Source organism: Crassostrea angulata, chromosome 4 (genome assembly GCF_025612915.1).
Source record: "Crassostrea angulata isolate pt1a10 chromosome 4, ASM2561291v2, whole genome shotgun sequence".
Classification (NCBI taxonomy): Eukaryota; Metazoa; Mollusca; class Bivalvia; order Ostreida; family Ostreidae; genus Magallana; species Magallana angulata.
The window spans coordinates 20805211-20831981 of record NC_069114.1 but is presented as its reverse complement, the minus strand read 5'-3'; the positions used below and the strand labels follow the sequence as shown (position 1 = coordinate 20831981).

General features: G+C 33.3%; 2 protein-coding genes across 6 annotated transcripts in view; one reads left to right on the top strand and one right to left on the bottom strand.

Annotated features, from left to right (window-relative positions):
* Positions 1-440, bottom strand: part of LOC128182507 (227 kDa spindle- and centromere-associated protein-like) — a 2045-nt gene extending 1605 nt beyond the window's left edge. Inside the window, exon 1 of one of the 4 annotated variants that reach the window (XM_052851148.1) lies at positions 326-440. The gene's annotated coding sequence lies outside the window, so the exon portion shown is untranslated. Of the gene's footprint in view, positions 1-73; positions 184-325 lie in introns of those variants that run through there. The other 3 variants (XM_052851150.1, XM_052851149.1, XM_052851151.1) reach the window with 3 other exon arrangements.
* LOC128182506 (glycogenin-1-like) lies at positions 394-26771 on the top strand. Of its 2 annotated transcripts, XM_052851146.1 has the most exons (8): positions 394-474; positions 2966-3110; positions 4726-4900; positions 6938-7100; positions 7994-8120; positions 9550-9730; positions 11348-11359; positions 22993-26771. In XM_052851146.1, the coding sequence occupies exons 1-8, from the start codon at positions 462-464 to the stop codon at positions 23272-23274; spliced, it is 1098 nt and encodes a 365-aa protein (XP_052707106.1). In that variant the 5' UTR covers positions 394-461; the 3' UTR covers positions 23275-26771. The 2 variants fall into 2 exon arrangements, with proteins under 2 accessions (XP_052707106.1, XP_052707107.1); XM_052851147.1 differs by lacking the exon at positions 11348-11359.

The following is a 26771-nucleotide window of genomic DNA, read 5'->3' as shown; positions in this document are numbered from 1 at the left end:
ATCTATTAATTAGAATTAACCAACTATCCTGCATAATTTAGAAGCATTGCATGAATGTTATTTCACCGATTACCTTTTATTAATACCTTTAGTAAACAAAAATGTTAAAAGAAATCCAGTTCATCTGATAATGAAAAACAACCATCAAATTAGGCCTAATAAAGAAGGTAAACACAAAACAAGTTTGAACATGCATAGCAACATGATAAACAATAACATTAGTTTAAATATTGTCTTTAATTCCATTTCCCCAGTCCCTCTAGGTTATCTATATCGTGTTTTAAATAATTAGAGTTATTGAATCGTCTTAAACTTCAAAATTTACCTTTCAGAATGCTATTTCTGATTTTCACGGAAGAGCTTCATGGAGGCTGCCATATTTTGTCATGTGATCAAATGACGTCGAATATGATTGGACCTTTACACGCGATTTCCTTTCCGGGAAGGTTGAGGGTAGCAGAATGGCAGAACGTGGTATGTACCTTATTGATACGCATGAGCTTTTGCATCAAATATCGTGTATATTCTTGCAAAATATATCCATCTTAGTATGTTTTGAACGATATATGCTCTATTTTAACTGTCAGACCCGAAGGTCACGCGAGAATTACAAAACATGGGTATGTCATGAGCTGGCCTACTTTCATTATTGACCCTGAGTGCCCCCGTTTTACATGCAATGGGCGTGCAAATTCAAATATTTAAATGCCAGCTGATTCATTCAACAATACGTCCATTCATTTTGTTTAACACTACATAATTTGCTATCAAAATATGCAGAAAATGTCGAAAGTTCAATAATTCTATTGTGACCTTTTGATATATCTATTATAGATTGCTTGTCAATCTATTTTGCAGGGATAAATAATAAAGCACGATCTTTAATTTAACATGACTTTTATTGTTACACCCCTGACTCCCACAATTACATGTTCCCATTCATTCATTCTACAGTCAGATGGTTGCATGCATGTTTATCTGTTTGCATGGTAGTACTTTGAAGATGTATAATGACATTGCCCACCAAAATTGCTATATTAGCTAATAGTTAGAATTAATCGTTTAGTTATTCCTTTTTTACATATTGTTTTGACTAATGGTTTAGAATATTGTGAACTGTATCCTTTGATAGAGTATTGTCTGTAATCTCTGTCCCTCTAAACTATAAAAGTATTAAGGTCAAAGTGAATAGGGAGTTTCTGTCAATATCTGTTGAGATGTTGAACTATTAACCTCCATGATATGCTTAAACAAATCTAACAACAGTAATAGGTTTGGAAGAAGATCTGAAAAAAGCTTCCCGAAGTATAATTTCTAGTTTCAACATTGCATGAAATTACTGAACAGCACATTTTCATGATGATTTATGCAACTTTCACCTATTTATTTTTTTCCTTTACCAGATTATTACAATATCTAATTGCATTAATTATTTTATTTTTAGTTCTCAAATGAAAAGAATTTAAATGTATTGAATAGCCTTTCTGTCTACATTCTAAAATTTCACAACTTTTGACCTTTGTCACCTTAAAGGTCAAGATCAGAGGATAAAGGTTATGGTCTTATTGTTTGTAAGATAGATGACATGCTCTTCAATTTAATGCATATTCCTTCTGAGGCCTACCACCTAGTGTTTAACAAAAGATATCCTAGATCTACAACAGTTACCTCTTTAGGCCATCCTTAAAATTATGTTTGTTTGCTACCTGGGGATTTTCAGACCAAGGAGGGAGGAAGGAAGGGAATTTTTTTTACTTTTTCAAACTTGAAGTTCTTGAAAGTCATTTAAAATTGGTAGAATAAAAAAATCTAAAAGAACTTCGGGGGGGGGGGGGGGGGGGGGGGTGTTATTTCATTGAAGAGCGAGACAATTCCAAACAAACAATAAAAAAATTTTGGCTTTACGCGGATAGACTAAAAAAATTTCTGATACAGTACTACAGTAGAATGCAGAACAATAATAGAATTATCAAAATGGGCAACAATATTTCTGAAAATTGTGCACCTTAGGCTGTAACTTTTAATACTTACAGCATTAAATCCATGAGGTGTCCTAAAAAGTTTCCTTGTCCTAGCAACAAGAACCTCCTCATAGCCTGTCGAGTGTATCAAATATAAATATTGAAGTGAACATTGCATGTAAGGAAATTCATCATATCATTATTTCTTAAACATTTCATAAGAAAGGACATAACCATATCATAATGCATTCCTACTTTAAAGCAATTGAGTTTGAACAAAGAGTGAGACACAATATACAGTAAAACACGGTTATAGCGAACACGCTTATAATGAATTGACGCTTACAGCGAAGTGAATTTCATTCCCCAAGTCTCTATTTCATGTTGTAAACTTGACGGATATAACGAATAATTAGGCTTATAACGAAGTTAAATTGTCCGTCCCTGGGACTTCGTTATAAGCGTGTTTTACTGTATACCCCATCATTTGAATTTCAATGAAAGATGACCAATTTTTAGCTAAGTTATGTACATGAATATAGATTATAATATAGATGAATATATATGTATATACCATAGACCAAGTTTTATTAGTGATAACTCTATTGCTTGCTTTACAATACTGGGTGCTAAAATGGTTCATGAAGATACATGTATTACATTTGAATCAGATGTGAGTGTTGATTGATTCTTAGTTTCTTAGAATTAAATTATAGGATCTCTAACCTTCCCGTCAGTAAATAGTGTGCATTTAAATATTACAATCATTTATAAATGTTTGTCTTCATTGCATTGAAGTGAATAATGTTGTATGGTAAATAGAAACCAATTCTGTGTTTTGTGATTGACCATTTCAAAATCTTGTGTATCATACTTATCTGCAGTGTTATATTTGTTGGGCCTGAAGGGAGATTGATTGCCTTTTGAACACCCCATCAAGTATATTGTTCATTGATGTGAACATGATTTACTAAAATAATTAAAGTAATGTCATGTATTTTCAGGAGACAGGGAGGCTTTCGTTACCTTGGCAACCAATGACACATATGCTTTGGGATGTCTTGTCCTGGGGAATTCCCTCCGACAGAGAGCGCAAACAACTCGAAAGTTGGTTGTTATGATAACACCAGGCGTCACCCAACCTATGAGGTAATAGAAAACAGCAGAAATAAGTATTCAGTACTTCTGCATCAGAGTTATTTTAAAGAATTGCAACTGATGCTAGTGTTGGAAAGATGAATCAGAAATGGGTCAGACTGTAGTATTAGCCAGAATGTACTGTTGTGGGAATGTAATCTCTTTTAGTGTAGTACAAGAAATTAGTCGTACTTTGCCTATATCATTTGGCAAGTAATTTATTGTTGGTGCTATGCATTTAGTTTTGAGATACAAAGTCTGTTGTTTGCGAATTTAAGATGTTGCATAGGATGAAGAGTGTAGGTAGCTTTACTTGTTGATCAAGTTATACTCTTTTTCTCTTGCATTAATTGCCAGAAATAATTATGGCACAGCACATTTGAAATAATCAGGCGATCTACCCACTGTGATGAGGAGGATGCTATCGGTTGTTGTAAATCTTACCATTACATGTACTAGATCCACCCACATATTTATAGACACTTGGGGAAGAAGGAAATGATTGGGATGTAGAAAACATTTTCATGAAAGTGATGTAATATTCTCTGAATGTGTAAAAGAAAAATAGAAGAGGAAGAGATATTAATTAAAGGTTCCCCATCATAAAAATAAATTGCATCATATCAACTGATGATGCAAGAAATTTTTTTTTCTTTTAAATTTTTAAATGAATATAGTATTTTGGTGTTTTTTTCCAATTTAAATAAATGTAGTAGTTGATTTTTATGTAATCTCAATCTTGCATTTCCTTCCAAACCATCGCAATCAGCTACAGATTTCCTTTTTCAAACTCACTGTCATGAGCCATCATATGAAAGTGATGAATTGCACACAGAATCAGAACTTTCTCGAGTTACGCTCTTTCTGTTACATTATTGATCCAGCAGTGACCTTCAGAATGACCCTTCTCTCAGTTAGAGGTGTCTTTACATGACTATTGATTCGCTTGCAGCACTGCAGAAATTGTCTGAATCGGACAAATTGTCTGTTAATGTCTTAATCTGGGTAATAGGCCTTTCAATGCATGGCTTTCATGCTAAAATTATTCAGAAAGGTTGCTCACTGCTCCATGATTTTAATCACATACACCAGTATTCTTGAATATTTTGTGAGTTTAGGAAGTGTTCAAAAGCTTTGGCATTTTGTGTAAATGTTCACACATATTTGTACATTAACGTGTTCTTGGTTTTTTATTTTGTCATGTAATGTCTGCAATTTCAGCATGGTAGAAGTTTATCTCTTTATTTTACTATATTATTATAGTGAATATACATATCCTTTGCCCTCTGGCAAATCTCTCCATAACTCTAATTAATATTTGGATTCTATGTTGAAATTTTTTTTTACCTAGTGGATTGTACATAGAAATAATGTGACCCGATATTGATGACATTGTAGTCATGTTGAGCAGTGAGCTCTAGATTGAAACATTTACACATATAATGGTTATGATAAGAAAATGTTGAATCTCTATATTTTTACTCGGTGATTCATCTCTTTGATCCCTAGGAAGTCATACTCATAACATCTGTACATGTAACCTGTCATTTTAATCTAATAAATTAACGTGCTTAGTATAATGAGAAAATAAAATACTTTGAATTAAGCAATGCGTTTATTCTTTCAGAAACCAGTTGGCGCGGGTTTTTGACATGATCTACGATGTCAACCTTTTGGACAGTCGAGACGCAGCTAACCTCCAACTCCTCGGTAGACCCGACCTCAGCGTGACCTTCACAAAGCTCCACTGCTGGCGACTGACCATGTTTGATAAAGCAGTTTTCTTAGATGCAGACACACTGGTAATTATATGTAGTTATGTAATGTAATTTCACAAAAGTCTCTCCCAAAAAATAGATTCCATTTTGTACAAAAATTGGGATGTCTAAAATAAATTGCCTGTATCCTTATGCAAGGGGTTAGTACATGTACATAAAAATAGGAAATCAATGTGATTCATTAAGGTTGTTTATTCACAATGTAAAATTTCCTTGTAAATTCATTCATTTTATTAAGTGAGCTTATTTATTTTATCAATTTACGTCATAATTTGTGTATATTTACTGTGTAGGTTTGGTCTTTATAACCTACATGTGTGTTCAATATTAATCTCCAAAGTAGGAGAGAGGCACTGTTCAAAAGGGGGGGGGGGGAAATCAGTTTTCTTTCATTTTATAAATGAATGGATTAGAGGGGTGACTTTTTGCTGAGAAGTCATGCCTGAACACCTGAAAAAATGTCGGGGATTGTCTGTGTGTTTTTTCGTGTGTTTCCTGTTTATTGATGTAAAGATAATTACTTAATAAGCCAGACTCGCAAAATACTGTGGTATTAATGACATTTAAAGCACTAATGAGACACTTAGGGGATGAAATACTAACTTGCTTAGATGGCTAACAGAGATGATAGAAGTGATAAACCTCCCATTGTATTATTGCAGGCCTATGACTGTAGTATCATTATTCACTTTCCAAAAACTGTGTCAGTGACCTATATTTTTTATTTTATTTACCTCTGAATGACATACCCTCAAGATTTAAACTGATATTTATCGGATATTTTCTGTGTTGAATAGAGTGGTATATGCATGTTACAATATCATCAAAATGTCATTCTACTGATCATGTTGATAGCATATTGCAAAAGTGTAGTTTTGGCTTTTAACATTTTCTACACCCCTTTATTTGCAAATCATAGAAGATATTAAATATGACAAAAGCCATTGAATTCATTACATATTGTATGATCTTTGCAGGAACGTTTAAAGTTCCATCATCTTTTTCAAACAAAATGTTGTCTAAGGGTAATATTGAGTGCTTGCAAATCATGAATATATGTGGAAGGAAGACACACTAACATTTGCTGAGTGGGGCTTATCTATAAAAGGGTGTCAAGTAAGAAAGAAAACACACCAGTGGTTTGATAACACGGATCCTGCTTTTATACAACTCGGTTATTGATCACTCAAATGTTTTTATTGTCAGATTTACAATGCTTAATACAGGCTACTTCTTCAAAAATACACAATACAAAGGCAGTGCAGTTATAGGTTGGGGGATTTTTTTTTTTTTTTTGTCTGCTGCTGGGTGTTTTTTTTTTTATTGGCTACACTTGTGACAGACCAATAATTATATTGGAGTCTACAGGATGATACAGATGAGTTTTTAATCAGGCTTGGTGACCATAAATCAACTTGTAAATATATTAATGTTTTATCAGGGGAGTAAGTAATGTAATGGGTTTGTTTGATAAATTATTCGTTGCAGAATTAGTTTATTTTTTTTAATGATAAATAGCCACCTGGCTTCAATACAATAAATGGTTTTCCTGTTACAATGGAGGATAAGGAGGATAAAGCTTAATCTTAGCAAAGCTTGTCTGGGCCTATGTTTAGTCACATTTAGAAATTGGAACCAAAGACACGCAGTACGTGTTTCACTTGATCTTGAGAATCATACGATCTTTAATCAATCCAAAACAGAATTTAGTGTCCAACTTTGTTTTTTTTTAAAGAAACAAACATGATAAACTCAACTAAAAAGTGCATTGCATGATTTTATTGATGTCCAGAGATTGTTCAGAAAATTGGCCAATTAATGTTCAAAATAATCCCCTTTTTGCACTGAATCCATTCAAGCCTATGGCAATTGTACATGTATTTTTGAATCTCAATGCACCGTGAAGTATTGATAATCCACAAAGATGTCCCTGGAATTTTAATGATTTCAGCCTGACTTTGTTTATCGTTATAACCTGCACACAAAATGTTCTTTTTCAACATGTTCAAGGCCTGTATCCATATCTTACTACGGTACTTCAAATTGAAACTTTGTTTGCAGGTCCTGCAAAATGTGGATGAGTTGTTTGACAGAGAGGAGCTATCGGCCGCTCCTGATGCAGGGTGGCCAGACTGTTTCAACTCCGGGGTCTTTGTGTTCCGCCCCTCTGAAGAGACGTACGATTCACTCCTCAAGTTCGCCATGTCCCAAGGAAGCTTTGATGGTATAACCCATGTTAGATTGGATATCATAGGCTGTCCAAAAGTTTGCTAGAGATTGGCACTTAATGTTGCCAAAAAGAAGTATTAAGATTGTTGAGTACTTCTGAATATGCAAACTAGTTTTAATGTTATTTGGCATTAAGGAAATTGTGTGACATCAATAAAGAGTTCTGCTGAAGCAAATATGTCTTAACAAAGCTAGGAAGAATACAGTAAAACTCAATTATAGCGAAGTCCTAGGGACCAATGGATTTACATCCGTATAACGAATTCGTAATAATAACTATAGTGAATTCACTATATACTTGTTTTCTTTCACCAGACTATAATTTTTGCTAATTAAGGCTTAAAATGAAAAAATATATTACTTTGATTCCTTTAGTAATTGGATTGTGAATTCAAAAAAAAATTATGAAAATTAATTCATTCAAACTATTATGTTAATTGTAGCGCAAACTTTATAATTTGTAAAAAAAAACTCGTTATAAAAGTGTTAAATTTCGTTATTATTCACCTCTACGGGACTTAAAATCACTTTGCTATATCCGTAAATTCATTATAACCATAAAATTTTGCAAAGACTTGATTAGAATTTTACAGGGACCAAAAAAAAAACATGCTATATCGGTGTTCATACTAAACAAGTTTTACTGTAGTAACAATTTACTGGATGCAAGAAATTATTCTCTTCATAAGTAGAAGAAGGAAAAAGTAGTAGGAAAATTAAGTTCATTTACCCTCCCCCAAAATCTCAAAAAACAAAATTTTCAAGGGGTGAAGAAAAAACTTGGAAACAACGTCTTGTTAATTGGTTAACTAGTGCCCTGTAGTTTCTTCAAGAGATGATTGTGTGCAAACTGCCTCCATTGCTGACTGAATGCTGCTTGTTTTGTAGGTGGAGATCAAGGTTTGCTCAACATGTACTTCAGAGATTGGGCGACAAAAGATATAGCCAGACATCTTCCATTTATCTACAATGTGGTTTCTCAGGCATTCTACAGCTACCTTCCAGCTTTCACACAGTGAGTCTTGAAATTGCGGTATTCTAGCGGGTTTATCATTGAGTATTCCCCTCTTCCAAACAAAGCCAGCTTGCCCTCACTACATATATGTTGCTGAACATTTTTTTACACAGAGAGTCTTTGACAAAGGCAAAAGTTATGGAAACTTATGACTTTCCGATTTAATAAAGGCTTCAAGGTCACTTTAACAAATTCAACACAAATAAGCTGAACAAATTCTCAAATACCAGTAACATTGTTGATCAAAGCCATGTGAAGTTTTCACAAGAGCAAAAAAGATGCTTGCATCAATTCTGATGAGCTGGGTAATTATTCTCGTAGGGAGAAATAAACATTCATCTTATTCATTGATTTTCTTGTTTTGATTCTGTAGTCAAGGTTATAGCAGCAAGAAAATTTTAGACAAAGATTCATTTTTAATGGTATTATGGTGTCCTGTTTTGTAAAATTCCACATGTTTTCGTATTTATAAATGCAAAACTTATTCTGCAGTTTAATGCAAAAAGTCTTGTAGGGTGTTTTTTTTTTTTAAGAAAAAGAATCTTTAGCAATTTAGTAATTTTGTGAAAGATTTATCATCATCTAATTTCCTCCTTTTCTATCGTTAATGAATATTGTACATGCTAATTGTAGACATAATTTGATAATGAAAAGAACTTGTGATGATATTATCTAGACACTCTATCCTTGACATTTTCTTCATAGTGAATATTTAGGCTACAACCAGAATAATCTTTATCTACTAGACTTGTCAGCGTAATATGATTACATCCAATATTTTTATGGCTCCTCTTCATGAAAAAAGGCTTATTGTTTTACATCTCAGTCAGTTGGTTTGTCGGTCAGTCTGTAGAACAGGTGTTGTCCAACCAGTATCATAATGGCCCTTTCCTAAGCAGACTTCAGATTTATTACACAGGTGTTAGGGAGAAAATGTTTAGGTCTTGAGATCAAACTATTCTAAAATTTGACAAGGTGACAGTTTCAGAAGAACCCTCTGTTTAAAAGACATTCAGCATAGAACACAGGTTACACCTAGAAAGTAGATGACTTAAATGGATTGAGGTCACAAGGTCATCTACTATCTATGAGATATTGCTTTCAAGAAAAAAATGTTCAAACATATACTAGCTTTTAGATTTGATTTGATCATAAGAATTTGTTGCTATGGGTGATAATTCTGTAAGGAAATGAAATTTTGTGACCAAATCCAAAACTGAAATAGGGTATATATTCCTTGTTAGTTAACAAAAAAATTTGAATTTATCTCTCTGTGATCAATTCATCTGGTTTAGAACCAAGGTTCTCTTAAGCTGTTATTTTATTTCTTACCAGTATATGGATTTACTCATCCAAAAAGTGGTGTTAATTGTATTTTTGTTTCATTGTAAGAGATATGTGTCATCAGTATGTCTCATCATGTTTAAAGGTTCAAAGACTCCGTCAAAATAGTTCACTTTATTGGCGCCACCAAGCCTTGGCACCACCCCTACAACACTGCCACCAAGGAGGTCACCCCACTTCCGGAGACCGGCCACAACAAAGACTATCTACAAATCTGGTGGGACATCTTCATGTCCTTTGTTCAGCCAACCCTAGACCCATCATTGGTGAGTACTTCTGCACCTGTTCTGCTTCCTGTCACATGTTATTATTTGCAGCCAATCATATGCTCTTTTCGAGAATGTTGATTTGTGTCTATGAAACTGATTTTTGAGTTTTATGCATCTAAGTTTTGCCTCAGTGTGCATGACTGTGAGTTATCATTTGCATTGAACTATGAAAGATACATGCCGACATGCATGTGCTGCATTTTTTTGCAACTTGTGCTGCTGACAAGCTACAAATGTTGAAATGTTTTCTCCTTGTTTAATATGTATTCTTCTAAATTAAGGTCAAATTTGTTAAGGATTCTGTTAACACAAAACATTATATGAAAATTACAATAAATAGTTTTAAAAAATAAGATGAAAACAAATCTATAGGCCAGGTCTAACTGTAAAAGTCATAAGACTTAGCTTTAAAAAAGCAAAGCCATATTGCTTTACAAATCTTCTTTTGTCAGTTTTCTAGACGGACACCATATGTTGTCTAGTCTGATAGGGAGAAACCTCTCACTCTGTACACATTGACAAGTCAATGAACTCCATTGATTTTTAGGTCAGAAGGTCAAGGATCTTATTATTTACTCTTTGCCAACATTGATGAAGTTTTCGTGAGATAAAACGTTACTAAGTTTACTAATATCATGTAATATACTGTTACCTACCGTAGGTTTGTTTAGTGGAAGGAGGTACATGTATATGAATTAGTATAGATGTTGTTGATTCCACCTGCTTAAAATTTCACTATTTTCTACGTTGGAGCATTTCACATTGTTTTAATTTCAAAATCATTCAACATCTTTCTATTTTTTGTCATTGACAAAATAACATCGTTTAAATCTACTTTAAAATATTAGAGACTTTATGTTCATGAAAAAAAAAATTTATAAAGAAGAAAGTGGAATTAAATCCTTTGTTATGTATTCTACTTTAATAATAGCCATTTTACAGTTCTTGTTATGAAATATTCTTATAATACATGTTGCCATTTTTATTGCTGTTGTAAAAGGTTTGACAAACAAGATTTTACAAAAATAATCACATGTAATGTATGCTCTGTGCTAGCATGTCTGACTAACAGTTATTTCTTTTTCTTCCATGCCTTCTTCTCTAAGGAGGAAAATAAATCTATCGGCTACAATATGGAAAGCCATTGTGTATACATATCAACATATACTTTTAAAACTAGCAAAAGACGAAACAGCTTGCTCAAATATTGGCCATTTAGTTGTTTCCCGTGGCTTTTGAAATTTTTTTGCAAGGTATAGAAATGGGATCTAAGAATAAGATATGATTTGATATTTCAAATAATGAAGTTGTTCGTTCTCTCTCTCTCTCTCTCTCTCTCTCTCTCTCAAATACACTTCTAATAAATGTCTCAATTTTTAAATGATATTTTCATGTCATGCACACTGATATTAAGAGGAATTTATGAATATTGATATCATTTACAACAAGTATTTTGGATATTAAAGGTATTAAAGGTGCTAGTTTTATTTTTCTTTACAATATAAATGATGAAGCTGGTTGAATACAGTATTTTATTCATGTTGATTGTTTGAAGTGGATTTTTTGTTGCATTTTGTATGCTTAAATTTTGCTTTTTCATTGCATGTCTTCCAGAAAGAACAAATGGTAAGAATTTAATGCTCAATTCATTTGCTTATGTTTGATATATGTTACATGTGAAACAGTCGATGGCGATATTGTAAATTTGTAATAGTAGTGCATGATTACATTCACTGTAAAGGCTACAATATGTAGCATACAATAGGTATAGCAAGTGTTAATGACCTAACATTGGCTTTATAGTACATGTACATAACAAATAACAGTTTGAAAACTTCAAGCTTTCAGAACTCATGGATTTATTTTTTTTTTCATCATCTTTTGAACATTATAAACTTTACTTTAAGCCTTAGAGCCAAATGCATTGCAGACTGAACATGGGATCTGAACGTAGAAATTATATTAATACAAAATCGAATATAACATCAAAATTGCACGTAGTACTGTTGATAATGATAGGATACTGATAATCCATTTTATATATGACTTTTACGAAGCCTGTCAGATGAAGTTGCAGCAAAGTATTAAATAGGACAGCAATATCAGAAGTCATCCATACAGATTAAAGTATATTCAACAAGTAAAATTTAAAACTGTTATAGATGAAAGTTATAGGACAAGAGGTTTTTGTCAGTGCTGACAAGATAATAAGATTATGATTGATAATCTCAGATTGGTTTATAAAAAAATGATAAATGTCAGCTACAAGATGTAGCTATCGTACACTTAGTGTTCACCAGGAAAGGAAAGGTATTATCTATATAATAGTAATGAGTAAGTAAACGACAGATGGTCACATTGCCTACAAACTGTTCACAGGAAATAATCATAGGATTAAATCAAATTCATGATAGGACACTGGGTTGAGAAAGGAAGGAGAGTTTAACAGATTTTTAATCTGAAAGGACTCGTATTTGTGTGTCAAGCAATAAATGCAGTGATGGCCAGCAGTGAAACCTACTTTTGATTTAGTAACCAGTAACTTGTGAATATTGAAAGCATTGGACCTATATACTGAAATATACTTTTCAGTGATATTTGATACTTAAATGTATATTAAATACAAAAAGTTGTATTTTTGAGCTCTTTGTTTATAAAAGCTGTTAAAGATAAGTATAAATTCGTCTGCACTGCACCTCTTTCAAATCAGCTACTGCAGAATTAATGGATGCACAGATATTATTTATATCTGGGTTTATATTGTGCCAGGTAAATTTGTCTATTTGAGTTTCTTACACCAAATGCACATAAGACAATAACTGCACATATGGGGATAATTGCTCCCTATATTTACAAATAAGCCGAAGTATGTATTATATGGATATTTTTATGAATGTTTATTGATATATGTCTTATATATGTCTCTCTGATTGAACTAATGGCATGATAGGGACGCATGTATTTCAATTCAGGTACTTTTTTGTTTTTCTGACTCTTAATTACTAACTTATTTTTATTCCCTCTCTCTCTCTCTCTCTCTCTCTCTCTCTCTCTCTCTCTCTCTCTCTCTCTCTCTCTGTGTATTTTTAAAATATTTTTATTTTACATTGTAAGAATTGATAATACATATGATATAGGCTTAAAGATGTAATTTGGAGAGAACATTATTCAGAAATTTTTAAGTATATGCTAGCTAGAGATTTCATTTTCCAAAAACTCAATTCAGAACCAGTTGGGCAAGAACAACATTGTAAGAATGATCCCCCAGAGAGGCACTAGCTGTTTTAACCATGTTTGGTCCACTCCTATAGATATCATTATTTGTTTTCATTCTCAATATCATATAGACACAGAAACATGTTTTCAAGCAATATTGAAATAATTGTACATTGATTTTAATTATAATGACTGGAGTATGATACTGCCATGTGAACAAGGATTTCCCACTAAATTTTCACATTCCTTTTGTAAGCTCTTTGTTCTTCCTGAAAACAAGCAATTTTAGCATTGTATGTCCTTATCACACCTAGCCTAAACAGATGCAAGTATTTATTTATTCTGTTTCCTTAAATGATTAATCACAGAATTATTGGCCAGGGACTGTTATCCTTAAAAGGCATTATGATTCAGATATTAAAAAAAAAACCAACTATGGGCATCTATTTGTTGAGAAATGGCGAAAAAAAATAATCGTCTTTTTAGTATAAGAGAATTGAGCAGTTGATCTTGATGATGGCATGGCTATGTAAACAACTGGGGCTTCTATAGGTTGTATTTGACAACACTGCAGTGAACAAGTGCTGCTTATAACTCGGGTCAGCATGGGGAAATTTAAGCTTCATTGGCTGCTTGTTACTGAACATCTAATTTGCTCAAAGATCATGTAACATCTTTCAGTTCATTTGTCCTTTATAAAATGATTATGTCCATTTTTTTTCTGCTGATGAAATTTTGAAATTATGAGCATATGTATTTTGTAACTAACTCTCAGACTTGTGAAATTGGTATCAAATCACTATATTTACTCTTTCCTTTAAAGAATGCTGGTTTAAATTTTGTTCCTCCTATTTTTTTGTTTGGAATTGTTATTTGGATACTAATTAATTAATTTCATTGTGATCGAGCATGAATTGTTCTGTGCAGAACTGAGTTATTTGTTGTGCTAAACAGAGAATGGGGACACATTGCACTATGAAGGAATCAGTCATGGATTCACAGCACTGGTTGAGGGGATTCCAAATGCTCAAAAGTCGTTGCCTGTAGTTTATACCCTCTCCTTTTTTTAAAACTTTGGGCAGTATGTTCTAAGCATAAGTATGTCTAAAAGTCATAAACTGAGGAGAGCAGATACAATATTGCGGATAGATATCTCAGTCATTCTCCAATGTTTATTATTGATTAACGTTTAAAGAAGACAGAGTGCTTTTCACCGGATTGAGGTCTGGTAATAACCCAGGGTCTGGTACATATATTCTCAAAAAAAGATATTCTGACATGGTCATTTAAGTAACAGGAGACGTCCATTAAAACATTTTATTATGTCGTTTTAAAATTTTACAATACCGCCCAGAAATAGGACTGGGTCATTTCAGTTTCTCCCATATAACTTTCTTTCATTAATTACTTATTCATGCACTCTGTATATTGTGGTTTTACTAATATCTATTTAGCAACAGTTTTTATTGATTTTGTTATTAAGTCAATCAATAATATTACTTATTAGGTTAGTTACTGACTCACTACGGAAATATATTGGGTTGATCAATCTCATAGATGGCGAGGCAAAGCCAAGCCGTCTATGAGATTGATCAACCCAATATATTTCCGTAGTGAGTCAGTAACTAACCTAATAAGTGTTTTGTTTTCCCGAGGACTATCAAGCAACATGTTTATTCACAAATAGCAATGATCTACACAAAGCCATGTACAAGATGCCTAACACCTGGTCCAATTTAACTCATTTAAACTCTTCAAAATTTTCAATCTCACCTTTCAAATACTCTTTAAAAATCTCTGCTTCGACCATGTTCACTTACAATGTTTTGTTGCTATTCAATTTTAAAAGTTTTCTCCCTTTCCTCTGCAGAGATTTGATCAAATTTCGACGCTGCCATTTTGTTCTGCTCCAGACAAAACAATGCGAGGTCAATATTCTAAGGGCAACTACTCTAATTTTAAGGAATTTCAAAGGGCAACTACTCCAAATACTTTAAGAACTTACAGCATGCGGTTTATGTATTAAATTCTATGAAATGTCAAAATGAGTAAGGGAAGCATCGGCCAATGACGGCCATATTGCCTCATATAATTTCTCACCAAACAAATATAGAGATATATGAGGCAATCACGTGCTATGTCTAAACCAATGAAAGTGTGACATTTCAGTCCAAGGGAAAACAAAATCAAGTGTCCATCTTGTTAAGACATTTTTCTCTGATAACAGAACATAGTTTTTGGACCATTGTCACCAAATTTTTATCTCATTGAAATGAAACTTCATTGAATCCATGCTTGATGCCCACAAGCTGCATTAAAATTAATGTAACCATCTCCCGATTTTTTTTTTCAAGGGCTACAACTCCATTGGATCTCCATAATGGTGCAAATGCTGGAGTGATCTAATCCCGCAACGATTTTGTTTTAAATCGTATATAAATGACAATAGAATTTGCATTTCTTACCTCAACTCAAAAACTGTAGTTGTGTAGGGCTTAAATTAGGCGAACATTTTTTTTTAAATTGGATTACGGATTTTTTATTTAAAAAATTGGGTCGGTAGGTCGAAAAAAAAAAGAAAAAAAAACATGGCAAACTTCAAAGAAATAAAATAAGTCTTATGTTTTGTTTGATTTTTTATTTACTATTCCATGTACACATGCTTAAGTGTGTCTTTGGGCCACTTTTAGGGCATTCCGAACCGCAGGTCTCACACCTCTATTGACACACGATTTACAAATTCAGGCCTCTCACACCTATTTTTGGTACTGGGGCCGGGGCCAATGGATTGGGAAAAATGCAACGTTTTGATAGAAATTGGGAATTTTTTTCCTTGCTTAATGTACAGTCCCCTGAACAAAAACCAGGGTATATTGATAGGATTTTTTAAAAGTTATTTTTTTAAATTATTTTTAAAACTGGGAACATGTGTGTATAATAAGGAGAAGGAAAAAAGTGTATTCACAGTGTGTGATACAAGTTTGTTACTGACTGAAGATGTAAAATTTCCCAAAAGGTTTTTTGTGTTTAGTAGCCTGCTATATATATATATATATGTCAAATGGCATAGAAAATAATAAAAAAAAAATTTTTTAGAATTTAAAAAAAAAAGTAATCTTATTTTTATTAATGTAAAATTTAATCTATATTTGTATTTTTACCTTTTACAGATAAATGTTTCCTGATTGTGTTAGCCTATTGACAATATTTATTAAATCAGTCTCTGTACTTCTGTGTATTTGGGGTATTAGTCCAACCCATTGACCCACTTACTACCGTTTTGTAGAGGATCTAGATCTGTTTAGACAAAAAAATTTATAATAATTTTAACATTTACTGCAGAATTATAAACTACTAACAGCTTATCAACTAACTGTAATATCAGAAAAAAAAGTAAATTAATAAACATCGTTTTTAAAATTACACCATCTCTGTCTAAGGAAATTCTGGCTAAGTTACCGATCACAAGAAACAGTTTACAACGCGGTAGTGTTGCACATATTCACAGTGCCTTTATGACTGCTGAATATACAATATATATTTAGAATAAGTATAGTTTTCTTTTAAGTTACATTATTAATTTTGGGCGATCTCAAATTGGGGAAAACACTCAATTTTGGGGGAAAATATGCCTTTTCACGTTGGGAATGGGGCCGAATATCGCCCCCAATTAAAGAGAATCGAGAGGCTTGAAATTAACTGAGAAAAACTGAAAGTGTAAAAGTTAAGGTAATTTTTTCGTGAATGAAACCAATTTATGTGGTTTTTATTGATATTTTTCACCAGCCATTTTATTTTATTTTTTGTATTTCTTTAAATTTATGTCGGTCAGTAAAAAAAAATTTGGAAAAGTGCATTTTATTTTTTTTCTAAAAGTCAAAAAAATTCGGTCGGCGGATCCGTAATCCAACTAATAAAAAAACGTTCGCCTTAATCCAAAAAAATCGAGTATAGTCCATATATTGATTATTTTTTTCGTGTATGTCAACAACTCAAGTTGAATTTGTCTGCCATGTTTAATGACCGTGATTGGTTTTATTTTGGGACAGCCAATGAGAATTCAGGAGCAGAGCTGGAGCTGAATGTAGTGAAATAAGTCTAAAATAACGATCGTTTCAGACTGTAGTCAGCAGCATCAAAGAAATAATATTGCACCATTGCCGAGACCCTATGGAATTGTAGCCATTCCAGAAATCATTATTTAAAAAAATTGGAGAGAGCTACATTATTGCAGCTACATGCCCAGCATTATTAAAGAAACAACAGTATACAGATGCATAAATATACTTTGAAAATTTAAGGAGTCTGGTTAACTATCATATGTCAAGTCAAAGGCAAATCTAGTTAGCCATTAGATTTGCCTTAGACTTGACATATGATAACTTTGGCCTTGAATTAACATATACAGTGTAGTAATGAAGAAATCCAATTATTTTGTATTTTAAAGTTGAGCATTTTTCTATATCACTATTCAGAGCTCTTCTACAAAAGGAGGTAAATATGGCATAAAAATGACCATGACTATCCAGCCCTCTTAAAGTTGTGGAAAAAATAGGATTAAAATTCTTTCATTTGTTCATTATTTATTTAACCTTAAAAGACAATACTTATAGATCGCCCACTCCATGAATGCATGATTTGTCCTCTCATTGAAGTTGGATTTGAGTATTGCTTTTGGTGATAATTTTGGGCAGGTTACTTTTTCATATGGTATCCGGAAAGAGTTCATTGTCAAGTTGTGCTTGCAAAGTATTTTTTTTTCTTACATCGTGGATGGATTATAGTTATCAAGGTAATGTTTTGGCAAGTTGAATTAATTATATTGTATCTGATTTCAGAAAGCTAAGGGAATAATAATGGTACATACACACAAATAAAGCGAAATAGAATAATCAGACATGTTTAACATCTACTCAACATTGACAAAAGTATTTGTGCACAGAAATGTTTTCATCAATTTAAGAAATATCCTCTCAAGAAAACAGAAGCTATGTTATTCAGAATAGGTTAAAGAATTTTAAAGTTCAAACAATAATGTCACACTTTGTGTCAGAAAAAGGCTTTCATTTTTATAGAGGGATTTTTTGTTTAGGACTGTATCAATTATAGTTTGTCATCTACAAGAGTATGGTTGCTCAAGTGAGTGTTATGGCCCCTGAGCCTCATGCTATTACAGATTTTTTCCTTTATTGCTGGTAAAGAGAATTAAAATCACTTAATTCTTAATTAGGTTCCTATATTAAGTAACATCACAATTATTTATGTTTTATTCATAAATCTGGTTGTAGTTTTCCTCCACTTTATATCATTTTTAGCTCACCTGAGCTGAAAGCTCAAGTTTTTCAAAAACCTTCTCCTAAAAAACTATTAGGCCAGAAAAGCTGTAACTTGTGTGGAAGCATCCTCAGGTAGTGTAGATTTAAGTTTGTTCAAATCATGGTCCCCAGGGGTAGGGTGGGGCCCATACTTGCCAACCTCCAACGTGAAAATCTGGTCAGGACCAGATTTGAAAAGTAAAAAATTTGGATGGTCATAGCGCGTAACGACATTCACGACATAATTACCATGCATTTCATAGGTATATACAATAGAAATATGTGTTAAAACTTATGTGTAATATTTCAGTGCAAAGAAGCATTTTAACTACAGTTGCTGATTTTGAATTTTGTAATTTAAAAGTGATCTGACACAGATAATGGAAGGTTGTGTTCAGCTAAAAAAAAAAAACAATTAGAGTTTCTGCTACTTAACCTTGCTTTCGAAATCTGTAAATGATGGCATGAAAGTTGTAAGTGACTTAAAAGACTTTTGTGTATTAAAAAGCATTTTATACATGACTTTGAATGTTTAGTCAGATCATTTTGGGCACTCTATTACTTTGTTTTAGTATGGGAATTCATTTTCCCAGATATGTTGATAGGTACAAAAATATTGTTTTCTTTTTGTTGGTTTTGATTCCACTGGCCCCGATGAAGACCTTTTCTTATTGGAAGCTATCACACTTAATGGTTTAAACCTTCGGTTTGTCAAAACACCTCGCAATAATAATTAACACTTGCTGTGTCTGTTATAGCCATCGACATTGTTTATGTAGATCCACGCTTAGCTTGGGTTCATAACTAGAAGTCAAACGCGCAACGTAATTTACAAACCAAACCCGGAAATCGGGAGATTTTCGGATTGTTCGACAAAAATCGGGTGAAAAGCATGACCCGCCGGGTCATAAAAAATAATTGGGTGAAGGGACGAAAAATGGGGTGTGACCCGACGAAGTCGGGTCAGTTGGCAAGTATGGTGGGGCCACAATGGGGGATGGATTTTTACATAAGAATGTATTTAAAAAATCTTTAAAAATCTTCTTCTCAAAAACTATTCGGCCAGATAAGCTTAAACTCGTGTTAAAGCATCCTCAGATAGTGTAGATTCAAGTTTGTTCAAATTGTGGTCCCCTGGGGTAGGGCAGGGCCACAATGGGGGGATGAATTTTTTTTACATAAGAACGTATAAGGAAAATCTTTAAAAATCTTCTTAAAAACTATTTGGCCAGAAAAGCTCAAACTTGTGTGAAAGCATCCTTAGGTAGTGTAGATCAAGTTTGTTAAAATCATGGTCCCCAGGGGTAGGGTAGGGCCACAATGGGGAGGATGAATTTTTACATAAGAATATATAGAAATTCAAAAATCTTTTAAAATCTCCTTTTCACAAACTATTAGGCAAGAAAGCTCAAAATGGAGTGGAAGCATCTCAGATAGTGAAGATTCAAGTTTGTTAAAATCATGGTCCCATGGTTGGGCGGGGTCACAATGGGGGATGCATTTTTACATAGGAATGTATAGAGAATGTATAGAGAAAAACTTTTAAAATCCTCTTCTCAAAAACTATTTGGCCAGATAAGTTTAAACTTGTGTGAAAGCATCCTCAGGTAGTGTAGATTCAAGTTTGTTCAAATCATGGTCCCCGGGGGTAGGGCAGGGCCACAATGGGGGGATGAAATATTCTGGGAAAGTTTTTAGTCCAAAAAAGCAGTAACTACTGTGAAAGCATGGGTAGTGCAGATTAAAATCCCCTAGAAAAAAGTGGGGCAACAAAGGTGGGGGGGGGGAGGGTTATAGGAATAGAGAAAAATCTTCTTACAGCTACAACTACAAAAGGGGCTTGATATTTACCATAAAAATATGTGGATAGAAATCAGCAGATCTTCTATTCCTAGTTGTAAAGATATTTTGATTTTGATGCTGTAATGCTAATTTGATCAGTTAGGCAATTGTTGCTCAGGTGAGCGATGTGGCCCCTTGGCCTCTTGTTTCAAATTTTAAGGGAGATCTACATCAGACCCTGTAACGTGTATAAAACAGGTTTTTTCTGAAGAATATTTTAAATTGATATAATTATTATATTTGAAGAAATTAAGTGAGTTGAGTTGATATAAGTGATGGATATAGAATAATTTGGACCATGGTACATGTAGGTCTAAATATATATTGTCACTTTAATATGCAGCAAAGAAATTCACTTGCAATTTGTTCTTGAATTATGAGTTTACTTTCTTCTGAGATTTATTTGGAGTTTGCAGACATCTACAACATTCCGTGGCTATTACTTGCACTGGAAACAAGAGTAGGTTTCTAATTTGGCCCAGCACATGTGACGCTTTAGGTCCAAGTCTATAGACATAGTTTTATTCTGTTATGAAATTGAATAATAGTAATGAAAGTCAAAGGGATTCTTGTTTCCTTGCCCCGTTGTCAAGATTTAAATTGGTAGTCTAGGTCTGGCTCCTTAAAATGTAATCCACTCCCAGAATACCTTGTTGAACTGTTTCCTGGTTGGCATCTATTGGCAACTATGGTTTACATTTATGATTCTCGTCCACTGACATTTGAGCATGTCACCCTTTTGACTTTTGTTAAAACACCTTGTGTCCTTTGTATCAACCTAAATAGAGTTATTTATTTATGTGGAAGAAGTTTTTCAAGTAAAGGTATTTCCCAACTTGTTCAGTATTTTTTTTTTTAATTTTTTTTCTCCTTTTACGAAATTTAAACCAGCACCAAGAATGACAAATGTTTATTTTGCCAATTACCCACTCCTCCCCATGTAATCCTTCTCAAAAAAGTCTGAGAGCTTGGTTCACATCTGACCAGTTTGCAATTTAGATCCCACATAGCACTATGTTCTGATTCCAGACTTCAGCCTTAATGTCAAGTCATAATGAACCGACGAAAGGCATAGAACCACCCAAAGCTACAGTCCCCGTTATATATCCATATATACCTCCCGACATTGACGATCTATCTTACCATCCCAAAGCACCACAGTCTTCTTCCAATTCCTCTCACAACTCTCCCGAGATGAAAGAAATCCCAGTGGTCACCAGAATTTACTCTGATCTGGAGTCGCATTATGCAGAGGAACCAGTATCTGTGTACGGTGTAGACAATATGCCAGCTGCTAAGATTCTGGACGTTCCTCTAGTTGTGAATACATGGGCAGCAGCAAATGAAATCAAGAAGGAAATCAAAAACCCGGTTAAGGAATCTGTTAGTGAACCCGATTGTGTTCATAATGTTGAAGTAGACGATTCTAGTGATCTTTATGTCAATATAGAAACGTCGACAGAACCTGAGAGTTCTGTAGCAAAAGTGCAGGCTGAGAGCTGTGGTTGTTATGATAGTACATGTACTAGTTGTAATGAGGCCCAAGACAAAGGCGGGGCAGAGGTGAGTGTCCTTGTGTTGTCAGAGTCACATTTAATATTGTGTGTTGACCTGCATTTAAAAAAAAGTGCAACATGCAGTTAACAAGATTTGAGAAAAAGATCTTGAAGCAATCATAGGCAATTTTAATGTCTTTTTTTGTGTGTGTGTGGGGGGTGGGGGGGGGGAAGTTACATCGTCATTCCTAAACGCAAAGTTTGAGAAATTTTTTTTGGGGGGAGGGGGGTCAGAGGTCTTCGAATATTTTCTGGTTTATAGTAAACAAGCAGCCATAAAATGTAAGGGAATAGGATTATTTATTTTTGAAGCAACTATGTATTGTTAAAGATTTGGTTTTCAAAGAGAAAATATAAACATCCCAGATTTAATTGGAATTCATGGAGGTTTTCTTGTTTAATGATATTTAAACAAAATAATATTAAATACAACTTTGATAATAAAATTCAAAGAAGATAAAAAGAGAAAATAAATACGTTACATGTGTGTGCTGTCAAGAGAAGTAGAAAAAATACAGTAAACTGTGCATTTATTGCACAGCTTTAAATTTCATGTACAGTCAGTCGTTCGAGGAACGAGATTATTACACACTCAAGTATTGCGTTTTTAATAATTTCAAATTGTAAGGATGTAAATATTTATTTTTTAAAAATTCAACATTTTAAAGGTGGATCAAAATTAGAGTATAGAGCACAGTTTGCTTCTCTGGGGTCTGCTTTAACATTCATGATATGAAAATCCTAAAATTCAATTTCAAAATCTTTAGAGAGACCGACTTCATGCATCGTATATTCTGATGGTGATGCGAAAGTATAATGTGGATCCAAAAGGAGTGGATTTGGAAACTACTAAAGATGTAGCATTTTAGATATTTGTAATATTTGAAAGTTTAAAAAGTTCACTTAAACGTTTGAATTTCTGATGACTTAGTTATACAGCATGTAACTTTTGTTTCACTGGATTTTGTTACCATTTTTAATTTGTTACCATTTTTAATTTGGAGAACAAATGGAACTTGCATTTTCACTGTTTTGCATGTTATTTTACTGTAATTTGGATTCACTTTTTTTTAGTCCGATAATTTAATATTCTTTATTCTTGACCTATTACTATCATACTCTCTTTTTAATTTTATCAACTGGATGTATCATTGTCAAAAGGGGGAAAAGAATTTTCAAATGAGATAATTGGTGGATTTAAAAGTCAGTATTTGAGGAGGGATTTTGGGTGTTGGCAAAATGGTTCAAAGATTTGTAAATTTTAGATAAATGGGTAACCCCTTGTCTATAATCCCACTCAGCAACTGATTCGCCCTTGGGTTTGTTGTAGGGTGGACTGATCGGGGAGTTAGCGTCACTGTCCCTCCAGACAGGGGCCACCTTTGGGGGGTCGCAGTCACACCTTAGCGAGCAGGAGCGCAAGCTGAACTGGGAGCGTGGACAGGTGGACTACCTGGGGGCCGACAAGTTCGAGAACATTAAGGAGAAGCTGGACAAGTCCATGAAGGGTCCGGCTACCAGCACCAAGACCTACACATCCAGTCTGTTCAGCACTAGCGTCCCGGTCTCTACCACCAGTTCGGCAAAGAAACCTGTCGCGCCAAAGAAGTGAGCTGATTGGCCAGCGAAGGATTGTCGATTGTAGAGCGAAAGGAATCATGGTTATCTGGTGTCAAGTAAATAGGATATGCGATGTAGTTTAAGTGTTATTATTAATGCATAAACGTCCAAAAGAATATTATATATTGCATTACTGTTGTACTTGATAAATTGTCAGCAAAATTTTGAGAGTGAATATTTTTCAAAAAATTGTTCTTGTTCAGAATGAAAGTACAAGTATAATCATAGTAATATTATTCAGTTTGTAATTTATTATGTAGCAGTTGATGTAGATCAAACGTTTTGAGTCATGAACAGTGCTACCTCTATTTTTGGAAGTTTTAGAGTCATGCTTGTGCATATTTTTGATGATATTGTAAACACACACACATCATACAGACAACAGTTTAAGTATAAAAAGACAATGACCGATTTTTATTGTAAAGATTCTACCTGTACGGAAAAAATTATCTTATTACATTGTGTTAATGGATTAGGATAATAATGATTCCTTTGACATCAGTGATGGTTGGATTTAGTGACCGAGTTGTTATCATGTGATGCGGTCATTGGTGCATGATTAAATGACCAGTGGTGAATAAATGGTTAGAGATCATCTTAAGCTTTAATTTTTCTTAATTAACTTGTTATTATATCTTTATTAATAATAATGTTATGATATCGTATTTTATTACAGCATTTGTTGTATATATCATCTGAGTGTAGGTGGCTTAAAGCAAATATTAACATGCTCCAAGCTTTATTGTTTTTCTTTGTTACGTCCCCAGTAACTGAGTGGTTTGTTATGAAGCCATACATGTAGAAAACTATGCTCTGTAACAATACATGGAAGCTAACTTTTATTTTCTGTAAACAAAAAGCTCAGTTATTTGCATACCTCAGATTGACTTTTTTTTTCAAAAAATTTTGTTTACCGGTAATTTATTATCCCGTATAGTTAATTCCAATTTCAAGGTTTAAGTCAGTCAATTTATTTTGGGAAATATTAGGGTTTTTTTTTTTACCAACTTCCTCCAACAGGCAGACACATAGTTTATTCTTATTGAGTATTCATTCTTTACAGTATTTTGAATATGTATTACGATTTCGTTATTAGGATACAGCCAATAACTGAAAGTAAGAAGTTTGTGGGTTTATTTGGAATTCTCTGCACTAGCTGGAACATATTCAGAATAGATCACATTCCATCCAGACTTTGTGATAATTTTGTGCAATAGTCTCTATAAAGGGAGATAACCCTTGTTTGTTGTGGCTGTGCCACCGTGTAACAGGTTTGGATGACGGTGGAAGATTGGCTCTTTATGGTATATATTGCATAGAAAACCCCCTCAAACAAATATAGCCCCAGCAATGGTCAGTAGGATGGCAGCTTTTTTTGGTTGAAGATGGGAATTTTTTTGCATAAGTTGATATAAAATTCTATGTTTTTGTCTTGTTTAGAGTGAGTTATTGTGTGTTGCATTGATTTGACTCTGGTGACAAAAATTTGATTTGTTGTAGATGTATGCTTTCCATCGTAAACTTCATAATCACTGGGCTTTATATTTGAAATGCTTGCTTCACATATCAAAATATGGTATATGCATATTAGAGAGGTGTTGTAATCTTTTATGTTTTGTTTGGTTTGAAGTGTGTTGGCTTGAAAATAAAATGAAGCAGTCAAATTTCTTTTTTTATGAAAGTAAATTTATAAAGTTTATCCATGTTAAAACACCTAAGAGCATTGTGGGTTGTAATATTTCACTGGTTATTTTATATAAACAGTGCATTAATAATGATGACTGGTGTGTTATGCTTTTTGCCTAGGTTGAGGTTTATTTTCTATGCAAAGAAGACATCTGTATGTAAACAACTGCTATGAAGTGTCTTCCCATCATATCTGTGTTTAATTAATCAAACCATTATTTTACAACATCATTCTGCAAATCTGGAGTATTTGGTGCAAAACATGATATTTTTTTTTTTATTTTGGCTGACATTTTCTTAATGTAGATTCAGCTCCTTAACCTCATAAATTTTTTAACATGAAAAATATGTTTGAATTATTTTTTATTCTGTCACGATTAGCAGGTTAGAAAATGCTGTATTTAGTAAGAATTTGCTTTAGTTGGCAGATTGTGTTAATATCACACCCTGTAATCTGTTTTCACCACTCTTATTCAACATGAAATAATTGCATGTTAGCATTAATAATTATAACTTACCAATTAACAATGTGTTTAATACTTTCAATAATTAGTGTAATTGTATAATAGTGTACCAGTATACCAGTATATGTTCAAAGTAGACTCATAAATGAAGAGTGTCTGGAATGACATTGAAGTCCATATTAATGTGAATCCAAGGCTGAATCTGGAATGGAGACAGTGTGTTTGTACCGGTACTTCATTATTATATAGTTTTCTTTGTCTGGGGTAGACTTGTAATACAATGTAAACTTAAAAAGGAATACGGTGTGTAATATGTTATTAAACTTACCACAGAGGGTTTGTATGAACTTGCAATCAAGATTGCTTAATGCTGCTGGAATATCTCCTGAATAAGTGTTGTATCATTATATTGGAATACCCTCCTGAAATGATATCAAGATATATGTTGAACAAGTGTGTGCAAAGCTTTAAAACATGTCATGTGGTCATGTTATAGATTTCTAGCAAGATTTTTTTTTTTTTGCAGTTGTTGCTTTTGAAATTCTAGCTATTACAGACTGCCTTATTCACGTGGACTCTAGTCTATGAAACTGGACTTGTGTATTCAAAGTCTATCCGTAGGGCATTTTAAAACTGAGAAAATTCACAATGTAGGTTACAGTCAGGCAGGCAAGAGTTGCAGTTACTTCCAAGTGAAAGCTTTTGATCCCAAGGTTCTCCATTTTGTTTGTACCCTCATATATCTATGTTTAATATAATAGACATGTAGTATAAGTATATGTTGTTTTAATTGTTTTATTGTAAACAATATATCCTTCAGAAATGGCCATAACAGTACGGTGTTAACAATACATGTACATTGTATTTTGGTTAGATTAGTTTTTTCGCTCGATTGTTTTTTTCCTTTTTTTTCCCCCACAGCAAAATAAAAAATAAAAAATTATGTGCCATTTCAAAGATATTGAAAAGAGAGGTATTTATCTGTAGTTTTGTATAGCTATTGGTGCTAAGGATCCTATCTCTGATGTTATTCACTTACTGTGTGACAGTGTATCTGTATGTATTATTTTAGCAGCATAATATCCTATAGTAAGCAATACGCTTGAAAGTGTTTTCTTGGAATTTTTATCCAGTTTTACGGTGATCACGTAGATTACAAAAAGTTTCCAGTACACTAAACGGACACAAAAAAATCCTGAATCTTCTGCAATCATGCTACTGTTAGTTTTGTTGGCCAGATTTGTTAATTGTTCTGAAATACCTTATTAGTAATAGGGGAAAATGTTATCTAAGGAATGTTTTGTTGAACAAGTCTTGATTAAAGAATTCACTTGCTGAA